Source organism: Lichenostomus cassidix, chromosome 7 (assembly GCF_008360975.1).
Source record: "Lichenostomus cassidix isolate B80296 chromosome 7, HeHo_3.0, whole genome shotgun sequence".
NCBI classification, from domain to species: Eukaryota; Metazoa; Chordata; class Aves; order Passeriformes; family Meliphagidae; genus Lichenostomus; species Lichenostomus cassidix.
In genome coordinates this window covers 2,484,412-2,498,753 of record NC_139488.1, presented here as the reverse complement: position 1 = coordinate 2,498,753, position 14,342 = coordinate 2,484,412, and the positions used below count along the sequence as shown (strand labels likewise).

Below are 14,342 nucleotides of genomic sequence, written 5' to 3'. Positions count from 1 at the left end.
GAATGCAATGACACCGACTTTTCCAACTGAGGTGTGAAAGCTTTTAACGTTGAGTTCCCGGCAGTAGATAAAACATCACTCAGGGTTTCTCTTTCCCACCCGTATGTTACACCTCACCTTCTCCCCTGTGCAGAATATTAGTCCTCCCGAACGGAGCAGTATCCACTTACAAGCAGCGCTGCTCCAAGGGAAAAAGAAAAGTTTGCCTCTCCCCTCCAAAAAAGCCATTTTGTTCAGCCAGATGTTCTACAAAATGGCACGGCCGCTGTGCTTGAGGGGGGCCGGGCCTCCCACCCCGGCGAGGCTCGGCGGGGCGGTGGCAGCCCCCGCCCGGCCCCCGGCGGCGCCGAGGCCAATGGGCGCTGGGGCGGCGGCGGCCACCTCCCCCCGCCCAGCCCGCCCTATATAGCCCGGGCGGCGGCGCCGTCCCGTCCGTCGGGCTGTCCGTGCCGAGCAGTACCGAGCCCAGCCGTGCCAGGATGCCGGGCCGCACCGTGTGGCGGCTGGCGCTGCTCGCCCTCTGCCTGGGGGCCGCGGCGGCGGGGGGACAACGCCGAGGAGCCGGTGGCAAGAGCCGGAGGCAGGCGCAGACCCAAACCACCTCGCTCCCGCAGGGCACCGCCGCGCAGGGAAAGCGTGAGTACCGCCCGGGGCAGGGCAGGGCTCGGCGCGGGGCTGGGGACGGCAGCGCCGGTGGCCCCGGGGGCTTTGTGTGTCCCCCGCGCTCGCCCTCAGCCGCCCCTCGGCTCGGCGGGACGCGCACACGTGTGCGCCCCGCGCCCCTTCCCTCCCGGCTGCTGCCCTCGGGAACGCCGAACTTTGCTTTCTCTTCCCCCTCTGCATCCCCGTTCCTCCTCCTCTCCCCCCAGAGACCTGCTATGACAATGGACGGTACTATCAGATAAACCAGCAGTGGGAACGCACTTACCTGGGAAACACGCTGGTCTGTACCTGCTACGGTGGCAGCCGAGGGTTCAACTGCGAGAGCAAGCCCGAACGTAAGTTGGTGGCCCCTTTTGTCTGCATCGAGACCCCAGCACGGCTTTTGGTGCCGAGTAAGCCAAGCCTTGTACGAGTTAGGGCTGGCAGCCCAGGTTTTCCGCTGAAGTTTGGTACTTAGGGTCAGTAATGGGATCTACACTCAATTACACTGAAGATCTGGCTTGGGATTTTAAGAAATGCTTTTCATTAGCGATGGGCCTGCCACCAGAACCCTGAGTCAAACATCACTCATCTCTCTGGAGGATTGGATCTAAACATTAATTTTGGAGCCAACCTCTTCTTTATAATGAACTGAACTGACTCCTGGACTCGCACGGGGAAGTTCAAATCTGGAGTCACTTTGCAGCTCTGGCTCTGCTCTGTTTGATTGCTTCACCCCAACTTTTCATAGCTGTGCAGTGTCGTCAGCTTGTTTAAAAATATTTCAACTTACAACTTTCCACAGCCCCCCGGCCGTGCTGTGAGCTTTCTATAATTGAGTGTAAAATGAGATTGTTTAGTCTGTGCAGAAAAAGTTTAGGGAACAGAAAGAGGTTTAAATGTAAGGTCTGCTGCAGGATGCATCTCTCCAGGATTCAGTGTAGTTCAGATTATCAGATACAATCTATCTGTATTTATTGGTCTGAAGCCACTGGTTTGCCATAATTTCTTTATGTTGCTCTGGAGATAGAAGAGAAGAAAAACTGGTTCCTGGCTGACAGTGTTCATGTAAGACAGATGTGAGCATCTCAGCCATCTGTTTTGCAAGGCTTGTGTGCTGCTTGCCTCACGGCTGGAGTATTTTAAGGAGTACTCAGTCCCCTTACTCCATAAAAGAGGGTTCCTTCTCCTGCAGAGATTTCCAAGTTTTACAGTTTCAAAGTCCAATAGCAAGTTATTCTTAATGACACAATGAATTTTATCTGCCCAGCAGTGAAGAAAGTTGTTCTCCTGCAGATCTTGAGTCTGGTAGCAGCACTGATGTTCTGTAATCACACAGGCATGAGTGTGAGCAGTACACAAGTAGTGAACTTTGCTGTTGACTTTGGTGGGACTGCTGCAGAATTTGGGAGTAATCTACTCAATTTTTGCTAAGTCAGTGCAAGGAGGATTAGCATGACAAAGCACACAGCTTCCAGGGGTTGTTTGCTCTCCTGTCTTCTGCACTGTTGGCTTTGAACAGCTGGGATTGATGCTTTCAGGCACGCCTGCCATGTGCAACTTTTGGCTCCCCGAGGAAGGGAAGAAGAGGTTGTTGAGGTTATTCAGCATCATGGGAATCTTGACAGGGCAAATTTCACCCAACTTCCTCAATTCTGTTTCATCCCCTGAAGAAAGAGGAGATTGATAGGCATTTTTCTCCAGGAAAAAAGGACTATTTGTGTGAGGAGGCTAGGAATGTGTTTCTGTTGACTGTAGATGTTACTGGTGTGGTTACATAAAGTGTGTTTTTTTTTTTTTTTTTTTCTTTTTTTTCCCCCCTCATAGCTGAAGAGACTTGCTTTGACAAATACACTGGATCCACTTACCGAGTAGGGGAGACTTACGAGCGCCCCAAGGACTCCATGATCTGGGACTGTACTTGCATTGGAGCTGGACGTGGGAGAATCAGCTGCACCATTGCCAGTATGTAACTAAGAGCTATTCCTAGAGCTATTGTTCCTTAATGTCATATTTTCCAGAGCAATTTACACAATATTCCCAGTGCCTATTAGCTGGAGTTGCATGGGGTTTAATCCAAAGCCTGCTAAAGCTTTGAAAGTCCTTGCTCCATGTACATACATTTGCACTACCAAAGTCCTCTTTTATTCAAGAGGTCAAGTGCTATGTGAGAAAACATAGGCCAAAAATTGCTGCTAGTGTCCAGCTGTACAGGTTAGTAATTTATTACATACAAGAGTGTGTTACATCTTCACAGGCTCAATTATGAAAGTAGTTTTTTGACTGGAAAAAAGTCTGCTCTGCAGCTGGTGAGTCAAAATAACACCATCAGCATTAATGGGACTAATCAGAATAAATGATAATAAATGCCACTTGAGAGCCAGTCCTCCATCCTCCAAAAATGTCATCCAACGCTTCTCTGAGTGAACTGGGATTTGATATCCAGACAGCAGCTTAATGTGTTTCTGCAACTCCATTTTCACTAGCCTGATCCATACTTTCCTCTTGCTCTTCCCTGTCTTCCCTTGGTCCTTTCTCCCCAGTTCCCCTTTCACGTCTGCCTGGAAATCCTTTCCTTATTGAGTCACTGAATTGTTCACAATTTCCCTTCAGTTCATAATTAGACTTTCTGTGAGCACAGAGGAAGATTGCTGTGTGTCAGGATTTTTAGACTGAGATTTCAAAGTCTCTGATGTACCTTTTGAGAAAAGTCTTGCTCTTAAAAGTATCCAGTTTCTTGTGTAAGACACACATGCAGATCCTAGTAGTGTTGCCACAGAGGACTCAGAAACCAGCCATCATTGTAGTATGGGAAAAAAATAATGCATTAAATCTAACAAGTAAAGCTGGAGCCCTTCTGAATTTAATGGCATTTTATTGGGCAGGGATGATAAGTGTTGTAAGAAAAAGAGTCAGTAAGGAAATTGCGAGCGTAAGAGCAGCCTTGTTTCCTCATCATCAGCCTGGTTTAGAGCTCACTGGAGAATCTCACTGACTGCAACTGGCTTTGAATCAATCTTCAGAGCTCCTAGATTGCCTGCTTTCATAAATGAGCCCACAAAACATTTTACTGGCTCCTAATAAATGATGGGATGTGGGTGTATTTTTCTTTTTTTGTCTTGGATTCTTCCAAAGAAGCAAATCCTGTGTGTGCAAACTGCCTTGCACCATGCTCCTCCCTCAGCCTGGGCTGCCTCAGGGCTGTGGGGCCCTGCTGGGCTGGAATATATCTTCTCAGGGCAGGCTTTCCAAACCCAAGAGATCTAATTTCCCACTGGACTGTCACACCAAGCATCTCCTTATCCTCCACATGCTGTTCCTGGCCACCATGTCCCTCATGAATGGCCGCAGAGAAGCCCAAGCAGGGTCACCTCAGACAAGATGGAGGCAAACCCCCCCTCAGCAGCCCTCAGCCTGAGACTGGCTGGGAGGGAGAAAGGGCACCTTTCAGGCCCTGGCATTCCCTTTTCACCAGCCAGGCTTTGGCTGTGGTTTGGAACATGGAAGGGTTAGGTGAGGGAGAGGACAGGACGTGGGAGGTGCGGAAAATGGCAGACGCCATGTGAAAATGGCAGGTGCCAGTGGAAAATGTTGAGTGCCGTTTTACAGGCTGATGCCCCCCTCATTCTCCTCACTGTCCCCCTCCTCGCTGCCCCTTGCCCCAGCTGACCCCCTTTGCCCCAGCCAGGTGGCCCTTACCTTGTCACCGGCATGCCATCCCTGGTGTGTCCCTCACCTCAGCTCGCCTCTCTCCCCCCACAGATCGCTGCCATGAAGGCGGCCAGTCCTACAAGATCGGCGATACATGGCGCCGGCCCCATGAGACAGGCGGGTACATGCTGGAGTGCGTGTGCCTGGGCAACGGCAAGGGCGAGTGGACCTGCAAGCCTGTGGGTAAGTGGCTTCTCATTCCTTCCCCCTCAGCACAGTCAGGGCGTGTGGGGCCTTTGTCGTTTGTCTTCCCTGAGGTGTCCCCATGGGGAATGCCCTGGGTGGGCTCTGATCCACTTTCCCCTCACAGCTGAGCGATGCTACGACAACACTGCTGGGACATCCTACGTGGTGGGAGAGACCTGGGAGAAGCCCTACCAGGGCTGGATGATGGTGGACTGCACCTGCCTGGGTGAGGGCAGCGGCCGCATCACCTGCACCTCCCGGAGTAAGTGCCTGCCTGGCAGCTGCTGCCTGCTCTGTTTTATTTATCTTCCTTGCTTTTTCTTTAATTTTCTTATTTATTTCCATCCTCCGTGGGAAATGAAAGTTGTTCCTTTGTCTGCCCTGTGCAAGTAAGGGTAGATTTTGAGAGGGCTGGCTGTCCCTTGAGAAATGGCGGGAAGCAGACCCTTGTGAGGGGAGAGGGCTGTGTGTGGTGTCAAGTCTGGGAACATCCCCCCAGCTGGTGATCAGTGCTGGGAACAAGGCTGCCCAGATTATTTGGGGATTTAATCTCCTGGAGAGAGAAAGGTTTAAGGAATCTGTGTGTCAGGTGAGCCACAGCTGGGCATCTCCCAGGAATTTGGGGGAATGGCTCTGCCCAGGAAGTGGTGGACAGTTTAGCCTAGGATGTCCATTTCTGTGCTTTCCGGGAGGCTTCTGAGGGACAATCAGGTGCTTTTAAAGTTAATACCCTTTCCAACAGCAGGATCTGCTAGATTAAAATATTTTCTTATTTTTTTGTCTCTACTACTGTTTAATTTGTGTTAGCTAAACCAGGGTTTGTTTTGTCTGCTCTACCATCTCGCTATCAGTTTTCCCACCCCATTTCCTGCTCCAGCAGAACAGGTGATTTTCTAAAAAAGTTTTTGCATCATTGATGGACATTACCGTAAATACTCCATTTTATTTGTATTTGCACAGCAAACAAGTCTTTTAAGATCCAAAATCTTGCTTGTTTATTGACCTTCTGTTCCAGTCCTGTTAACTCCACCACAGAGCTTGCTCCTATCTCGGGTTTACACCAGTTGCCTCAAGAAAATTTAACTTTGTACCTTACACCTTGGTTTTGCAAGCTTGAGAAGCTCTTCTGTAGCCTTTCAATTGCCTCATATTCAGTTGCTTTAGGGCCCACAAGTAATGGATTTTTGCTGATACAAACAGCAGACCTGTAAAGAACTAAAACACTGAGGAGGATTGGGATTAAAATGGAAGATATGGAAAGACTTGGTCAAGAAATAAGCTATAAAAATCAACCCAGCCTTGACAATATTAAGTCTGTTAAAGACACATGGGGAAAAATCATTAGCTGTCAAATAGGAATGAATAAAACAGAATGTGTTTGTGAATTTTGGAGGACTTATTACTAATAAAATGTATTTGGCAGTAGCTTTCTTTCCATAACTCAGGTCTGCCCTGTTGTATCATGGGGGAAATTGCAATATAATGACCTGTTCATTTTTAATTTTGTTTTCCAATTACAATTGAATAGAGAAATTCAAATTTGTGTATATAAAATAATACCTCTAGCCCACAGAGTGGCATTACACTTCAAGTATGTGCTGCTTTTATATGTCTTTTATGGCCAACACTTTCCAGAATCACAGCTGGTTGCTTCAGTGGCATTTCAGCTTTTCATTAAGAGCAGTGTCCATAAGACATGTTTTTTTCACATTTGAAAAATTACATGATGAATACCTCACCAATTTACCATTCTTCTGGCAAATGCTTGATTTTTGGCCATCTTAGCACTGTGAATCAGTAACATGTTTTCTACATTCACATTCTATCCCATGTCCTCTCTCAGTGGCAATCTGGCTTAATGCATATGTCCTTCCACAGTTCTTAATAAATCTATGTTCATTGATCCATGATTATATTTGAGCCATAGTATCAAGTTTCCCTTGAATAAGAAGGTAAAATGTTGTAATGGAAGAAGAACTAGTTAATCCATGTGGATCTGGCATCCAGACAAAAGTAGTTTGTTGTGCTGTCCTTTGAACCCACTTACTCAATTCATCAGAGGCTGTGGGTTATTAAAGAGATTTAGAAAGTCTGGTACTCATGGTATGATTTGAGCAGCTTATGTTAACTCCACTGCAGCTTCCTGCAGGCTTCTTTTGGAAGAAATGGGATTTAACATGTTGCCCTCAACCAGGTTTTAGTCACTTCCAGATGAAAGAGAACCCTGAACTTGAACTGTGCCCTGTGTATAGTATGAAATGACCCAGGCTACAAAGTTTTTTTCTTAAAAGAAGTGGCATTAAAACAAGTGAAACTTTGAAGGTATATGCTAGACAGAATGGGTTTAGAATAGCTTTAAAAAGTAGCTCATTTTGACAATGGCCACAAGGTGAAAGCGCAGTTGTGGAAATGAATGGAAATTTTTGCTGAGGCTAAAGCGCCAGGATTTTGGGATGCTTTCAACCTGGCCAGTTTAGTGCACATGGGAGTTGCAATAGGGACTCCAGTGAATGAGTTGAGTTCTTAATTAAGGCTTTAAACCATCAGCTTGTTTGATAGTGTTGGTTGTTGAGTACTAGCAACTGCCCAGTGAATCCACCCAGTGCGGGCACAGCTAAGAGTCATGTTCCTTACCCAGATCGCTGCAATGACCACGACACCAAGACTTCCTACAGAATTGGAGACAACTGGAGCAAGAAGGATAACCGTGGGAACTTGCTCCAGTGCGTCTGCACCGGGAATGGCAGAGGGGAGTGGAAGTGTGAGAGACACACATCCCTGCACACCACCAGCACTGGTAAGTGGGACATCATGGCATGGAACATAGGGAAGGGGAGAAGAAATGGCATGTTTTGGCTGGCTAGGACTCGGAGTTGAATTGTTCCATCCTAATTCAGGTATTTCAGAGTCTTGTCTGGGAAAGATCAGCAGCAAAGAGGGTCAGAGTTCAGGAGAGGCTCCTTGTTTGTGCCTGTGGAGATAAGATTAATTGATACCTTGTTTCCATGCACAAATAGGGCTGGCACATACAGATGGGGTTGCCTGCGCAGTCAAGGGGCAGTAAATCACATCTAGAGCCCTGCATCCACAGGAACTGTCTTTGTCTTGGGAGCATGGCACTCCAAATTAATGTTTGAACTTTATGTATTTGCCTCAGGGTAGCTTTCTTGAAATGTCCCTAATTTAAACCCCACTGAGACCATCTGGTTTCTTTGACATGATAAATACACCTACTAATGGCTGAGCTTTAAAAACCTCAAAATGCCAAGGAATGTATACAATGCTGTTTTATACTTGTACATGAGATAGCTTGTAATTTTGGTATGAAATATTGCCTGGTTTACAGATAGCATATTTTTTGTGCCCAAGGTTTAAATCTTCAGCTCCTAAATTCTTTTTTTGTCATTTTAAGGATCTAGGTTTCTTATCAGTGAGTGCAATGTAGAACTTCTGTTTTTCTGCAGTGCCTGCACTAAATTTTTCTTGGTAAATGACCTTTAACTGTTTGGTACCATCAGGTTAACTTCAAACTCTCAGAAAGTCTAAACTTCAAAATGCGTAACACTTCAAGGTGCCAGTGTTTTGTTTCCGTTATTTCCCCTATTTCAGCAGAGCTGAATTTGTGGAGGTTCCTGTGGGGGTCATTAGCAAAAATTTATATGATGTAGACAGCAACAAGCCTCTTTGTCTTTCAGTATTATTCCAAATGATAACGTGCCGAAAACTTTGATTCAAAATTTTAAAAGTCCAGAGTAAACGAATCCATTTTAAATTTATTCTTCTTGTTTTTCAATGAGAAATTCAAAATTATTCCTTTTTTTGCCTTATCTCCAGACTTCCTTGGTATTTTTTTGTCTTTTCACTTATTTTTCTATCCTGCATTTCCTCCAACTAATTTTTTTTTAAAACAAAAGAATGTTTTCTAAACACCTCATGTGAAAAGCAGTTTCTAAATCCTTTCTAAAGCCACACTACATGGTTGGAAACCAGAAGCTGTCATTAGCAGAAGGGGGAGTCGTTCTTTTAATTTTGAAATTTGCTAAGTGGAATAATTAAGCTGCGTCTCGGGAAGCTTAAGAGAGCTGTGCCTTCCGTCTGATGGAGTGCCTCAGGTTTTATTATCTCAGTATTGAATGGCAGCATTCTGTTGCCCAGCTTTGCGTGCCACATGTCCCTTGTGTCCCGTGCTGTGCCGCAGGGTCTGGCTCTCCCAGCATCACCAATGTGCAGACAGCGCTGTACCAGCCCCAGCCGCCCCAGCCGCAGCCCTACGGCCAGTGCATCACCGACAACGGCGTTGTCTACTCCGTGGGCATGCAGTGGCTCAAGACACAGGGCAGCCAGCAAATGCTCTGCACCTGCCTGGGCAACGGAGTCAGCTGCCAGGAGATAGGTAGGAGTTGGTGTGGGGTGCCTGTTCACTCCTGTGGTGTCTTTAGCACTGTCCCGTGGCTTAACTTCTATGTAGAACCGTTCGTGTGAATATCAGAAATGCCTTCTGAAGAAGACATACTGGAGAAGGGTGCAAGGGGGGAAGAAAGAGTTTGGTTATTTGGATCCTGGTTGTGTAGGGCACAAACGTTTCCCAGTGAGCTATATATAACCTCCTGAGCAGAAAGAGAGCCCCGGGGAGCTGCATTAGTAACTTTATTCAAATGGAGCTGCAATAATATATGTCTGGAAAAGAATGTAAAATAATGCCACAGCTGTGGAGCTATCTGTTGGTGTGTATTGGCCCAGGTCCATGGCAGTCAGTGTGGGTTCCCAGCAGCCAGCAACTTGGCCTGGAGGGACTGTTGCTGTTTTAGAGCCCTGAGATTTGGGGATTGCTTTAAACCACAGTCTAATGCTGTGATTTTCTTTTTGAAGCCGTGACCCAAACGTATGGTGGCAATTCTGATGGAGAGCCCTGTGTCCTGCCTTTCACCTATGATGGAAGAACTTTCTATTCCTGCACCACCGAGGGCCGCACTGATGGGCACTTCTGGTGCAGCACCACTTCCAACTTTGAGCAGGACAGGAGATATTCCTTCTGTACCGAGCAGAATGGTGAGTTCTTCTCAGGATCTCCACATGCATGGGACCCTGGTGTGGAGATGGAGGAAGGAGCAGAGGACACAGGAACAGGCTGCCTGACCAATTCCAGCAGTCTGGAGAGAATCAAGGCAGCAAGGCAGTGCTGTGAATGGAGGGCTGCCTGATGACAGAGCCCTTGTGTGCTCCTGGCATCTTCAGAGGGTGCTGCAGATGTACCCTTTGAATCCTGTTCTCTCTCCTCTGAGCTGACCTTACAATGGGAGTACCAGGTCAGGGTGGAGCTTTTGCCCAAAGGATGCTTATCTTTGGCTTTGCTTGGATGAATTGCTTCGAGCAATGCCCATATTAGGCTGCAAAGAGGAGGATATCCATGAAGTACAGTTTGTGCAGTCCTGTCACTCCCTCCATCCTGGCCAACTAGCCATGCTGCCATATATAGCAGCGATCTTTGTGTGATTTGTGGTCACTGATCAAGAGCTGGGGCATGACTAATGCAGCAGCATTCCCTCTTGTGTGTGGATTCAGTGTTCCCTTCACAGCACAGATCTACCTGTGTGGTTGCCCTGCCTGGAATGCCTGTCAGACATCCATGGAGCAGTGTCCAGACAGCTTTTGTGGGATCTGACCTTGGAAAGAATATTTCTTATTCCCACATGAAAATACTTCTTACACTGCATAGACACTTTTAAAAAAAATTCTGTTCTACTTTGGTTGTTTTTTTTCCTGATGAAAGGTAAGCCTTTCTCTGCAGGGCGTATAATACTTTCTTTTAAAAAAAAACAAACAAACCAACCATCCAAATGAAAAAAAACCCAAACACTGTCCCTGTCCATGCACACATTCATGTTTTAGAGAGGCATCTTGTGATACACTGTGGAAAAGAGAAATGTGAATTTAGAAAAATCTCAGTAAATGTCTTCTTGTTCTCCAATATTTGTAAAGCAGAGTTGCTCAAGAGGTGATTAGTTCAGGTAGATTACAGCCCTCTTTCCACTGCTGCTTGCAAAACATGAGGCTTCCAGGCTACAGAGAGGTTTTGGCTTGTGCTATTGTACATGACTAAACTGTAACCCTTTCCTGAGGGTGAAGGCTTCCCTTAGAGCTGAAAGGCACCACTGGGAAATAGCTTTGGGGAGATAATAAAGGTATGCTGGGAGTTTATTCTATTCACTAGGCTTTGGGAGAAGTGATCTACAAAGCTACTCCCCAAACACAGTAAGCTTTGGTTTTCCCTGTTCCCCAGGAATTCCCATGGATGGCTCTGCAGCTCCTTCCAAAGCAATGCTTGAACTGAACTGACCTTGTGCAGAGCTTATTTTTCCAGATTTGAATTAATTAAAGCCAAGAAAAGAGGCCTGTGGATAATATACAGGGCACACATGCGAAAAAGGAGTGCTAGTGGTTTGTTTTCTAAGCTCTTCCATGCATGTTAAAACAGAGTGCAGGCTGAATTTGCATCTGTTCTCTTTTCATTTTTGTACAGTTTTGGTCCAGACACGTGGTGGCAATTCCAATGGTGCTCTGTGCCACTTCCCCTTCCTGTACAACAACCGCAACTACACCGACTGTACTTCCGAGGGACGCAGGGACAACATGAAATGGTGTGGAACCACTGAGAACTATGATGCTGACCAGAAGTTTGGATTCTGCCCCATGGCTGGTAAGGCTGAGAGCCATAAAGGGGTTATGGAGCACCTGTATGTGGTTCTTTGAGCTGGAAAGTGAAGACCTCTCTGGTCAGTTATTGATGACTTCCAATGAGCTGCATCGCAGCCCTAAGCTCTCTAAGGCATTTGAAATTCAGTTTTGTTCTTTTTCTCCCCATTGACCACCTCTAGCAGAGATTTAGGCAATGCCATTTCATCTTTGCTACAAGCCAATGGTAGGCATACTCCTCAGCTGGTGCAAACTGGTGTAGATCTGTTGGAGAGCCTAAAATTTGAGTGGGTGCCTAAAATTTCCTTGTTAAGATGCAGAAACCACTGTGTGGTCTGAAGGGGCATTTAAATGCCCCTCAGTCCTAAAGACCTAGTAAATTGTGGGCCTCATAAATATCTTCTTGCTTTCTTCTCACCCAGCCCATGAAGAAATCTGCACAACCAATGATGGTGTCATGTACCGTGTTGGGGATCAGTGGGACAAGCAGCACGACATGGGCCACATGATGAGATGTACTTGTGTAGGAAATGGCCGTGGAGAATGGACCTGCATTGCCTATTCACAGCTCAGAGGTACTGATTTTCATGTTGATGTCACCACTTTAGTCTAGCTGGGGGATGGGAGAACTTGGTGCTCTTCTGTGTCATTGTGGGCTCAGGCCCAGGCTCAAGAACTGCAGTTTACTCTTTGGAGTAAGAAGGGGGGAATTAGAAGAGCTGTGAAGTTCTTGTCTTGTTTATGTGCTGAAAAGGGATATTCCAGCCTTTGCAGGCTCTCAAGCAGAAGCAAACCTTGATTATCTTGATTGTGGTATCCCTTCCCTCCTTTTGTCTACACTTAAGAATTGGCACCACTATGATTTTACAGTGAGCTCAGTATAAACACCTCCCTGCCTCAAGAACAGACAAAAATCCAGACTAGTCTGAAGTTTGAAAGCAGAGCTGTTCTATTTTATTGTTCTGCAGTGAAATTTTCAATTCCTCTCAGCTGGATTAGCCTTTTGCTGGCTAATCTATATGAAAAGCTGGCAGGAAAGCATGGAGATTACTCTTATTTATTTACTCATTTGTGTGAGTGGTCCAAGTGGAGAAGTACTTAAGCAATACCAAAAAAAGAAGACTTAAAAGCACAGACATTTGATCATCCTACAGCTAGCTCACAACATTGGCTTCATGTCTGGAAAAGGCAGGGGGGTTGCTGTCAAGAGGCCAAGAAAGGACTCTTTAACACCACTGCTGAAATGGGATATAATTTATAGGGAAAGGCTCACTCAAGGGCTTTGGAAGTTGTTTTTTTTTTCGAATGTGTGTTCCTTCAGAACAGTGAGAAAGGCACTGCTCAAAGTTCTGGTCGGTGCAACTCCTGTTTCCACTTACACAGCTAGTTCTTTGCAGTTCCATTCTGGAGCTGAAATGGTCTCTCTTGATGAGGAGGGTAGAGATGCTTTGCTTTTTCAAAAGGCAAAGGTTATCTAAGTAGAGCTGTTTAAACACAGCAGCCAGACCTTGGCGCCTGCAGGAGAGTCTGAGCGCTCCTTGGTTTATCCTGATGCCATGCCCATGGTGTGGGAAAATATGATGGGGAATGAAAGCCTAGACTGACTTCCCAAAGGACAGATGGTCCAGGCTTGACTCAGAACTGAACTTGGGTCTCCTGGGTCCTACTTAACAAAACAAAGTGCTTCTGGGGTGGTTTTCGTATTTGTTTTGTCTTTCTACTCCTTGCTGTGATTAGACTGGCTGTAGGAATTCTGGGCCAGATCCCATATTGACACTGAACCTAATAGAGTGATACCATTGTACTTGAGCATGGGGTCTGGTTACGGTGTTTGGAGGGAAGAGGAAATTGGTAGGCACCAGCAGCATCTTGTGTGCATAATAGATCTGCCTCTGCCTTCAGATTGCTACAGAGAGTAGCAGAGATACCCAACAGAATAACATCATGATGGTGGTTGTACTTCCTCATTGTATCCCTATGAATTTGGAGCAGCCCTCTTTTCCTTGTGTAGTTCCAGTGATTTGAGGCAGTACTCACTGAGGAGTTTCAGTTGAGATGTTCCTCAGAGGAGATGGTTAGAGAGTCAGTGTGGTGGTTTAGATTTTTGTTCACACATGGAATCTGTCCAAAGGAACAAGGCAGTTCTGTAGCTGGATTGTGTCTGACAGACCTCTTTTCTGCAAGTGTTGCTTATTTGCACACTGCTGATAGATGAACTCAGGAGCAGGGGTGTGTATGCAGCATTGTAATGGTCACAGCTTCCAGGAGGACCCCTTTCTGCTTGAATGGAGTGTCATGGTCAGTCTGTGTGCTAACCAGGCAGAGGGAATGATGTCTCTAGCAGAGGGACTAAGGGTTCTGTCTTAGTGCTTAGACCTCTTGCTGACAAGCTCTCTGCTCTCTTCCCCAGACCAGTGCATTGTGGATGGTATCACCTATGATGTGAACCAGACCTTCCACAAGCGTCATGATGAGGGGCACATGCTGAACTGCACCTGCTTTGGCCAGGGTCGGGGCAGATGGAAGTGTGATCCTGTTGGTAAGTCACCAGCTGTCCCCACTTCCCACCACCCTTTGTGGCTCTGTACCAACTGGTTGTGGTGTGGAGAAACTAGTGTGTGAATTTGGCTTTCTGTCCTGAATTTGCACAAATGCACAAAATTGCACAAATTTGGCTTTCTGTCCTTTTCTTCCACTTTCTGTCCTGAATTGCACAAATGCAAAAATAGAAGCAACACTGGATTTGCTGGAGGGTAAGTGAAAGGGCATTTGTTAATTTAAGGACCCAAAGTTGTGTCCTTAAATTACACCTACCACAGAAGAGTGATGATTGTGGCAAGCATATGTTCTAAAATGTAGCAGGTTGTGGCAGCAGGGCAGTTAGCCCCAGGCTGTGGTGATTTGGCTGATTTCTGGTACCTGAGCTGTCAGCAGGGCTCTCAGCCTAGACACTGATAGAACATGCTGGACATTGATCCTAGGATCAGTTTTCTTTCCTTTCTCTATCATAAAATCTTCCTGAGTTTTCTCCCTGAACTGAGGAAGGGGCACCAGTGTATATTTACTTACCTTGGACCGAATTGATTTTTTGGCTGCCCTTTGTTCTGGCA

At 46.4% G+C, this 14,342-nt stretch overlaps 1 protein-coding gene across 7 annotated transcripts in view; it reads left to right on the top strand.

Moving 5' to 3' along the window:
* The first annotated feature begins 418 nt into the window (after window positions 1–418).
* The window catches only part of FN1 (fibronectin 1), a 51,828-nt gene continuing 37,904 nt past the window's right edge, over window positions 419–14,342 (top strand). For 4 of the 7 annotated variants that reach the window (XM_085065727.1, XM_085065731.1, XM_085065729.1 and 1 more), the window contains exons 1-11: window positions 420–636; window positions 870–998; window positions 2,470–2,607; window positions 4,405–4,536; window positions 4,664–4,801; window positions 7,178–7,336; window positions 8,738–8,932; window positions 9,409–9,588; window positions 11,060–11,236; window positions 11,655–11,807; window positions 13,643–13,771. In XM_085065727.1, coding sequence (XP_084921853.1) covers window positions 480–636; window positions 870–998; window positions 2,470–2,607; window positions 4,405–4,536; window positions 4,664–4,801; window positions 7,178–7,336; window positions 8,738–8,932; window positions 9,409–9,588; window positions 11,060–11,236; window positions 11,655–11,807; window positions 13,643–13,771 — 1,687 coding nt within the window. In that variant the 5' untranslated portion in view covers window positions 420–479. Of the gene's footprint in view, window positions 637–869; window positions 999–2,469; window positions 2,608–4,404; window positions 4,537–4,663; window positions 4,802–7,177; window positions 7,337–8,737; window positions 8,933–9,408; window positions 9,589–11,059; window positions 11,237–11,654; window positions 11,808–13,642; window positions 13,772–14,342 lie in introns of all 7 variants that reach the window. The other 3 variants (XM_085065728.1, XM_085065730.1, XM_085065732.1) reach the window with 1 other exon arrangement.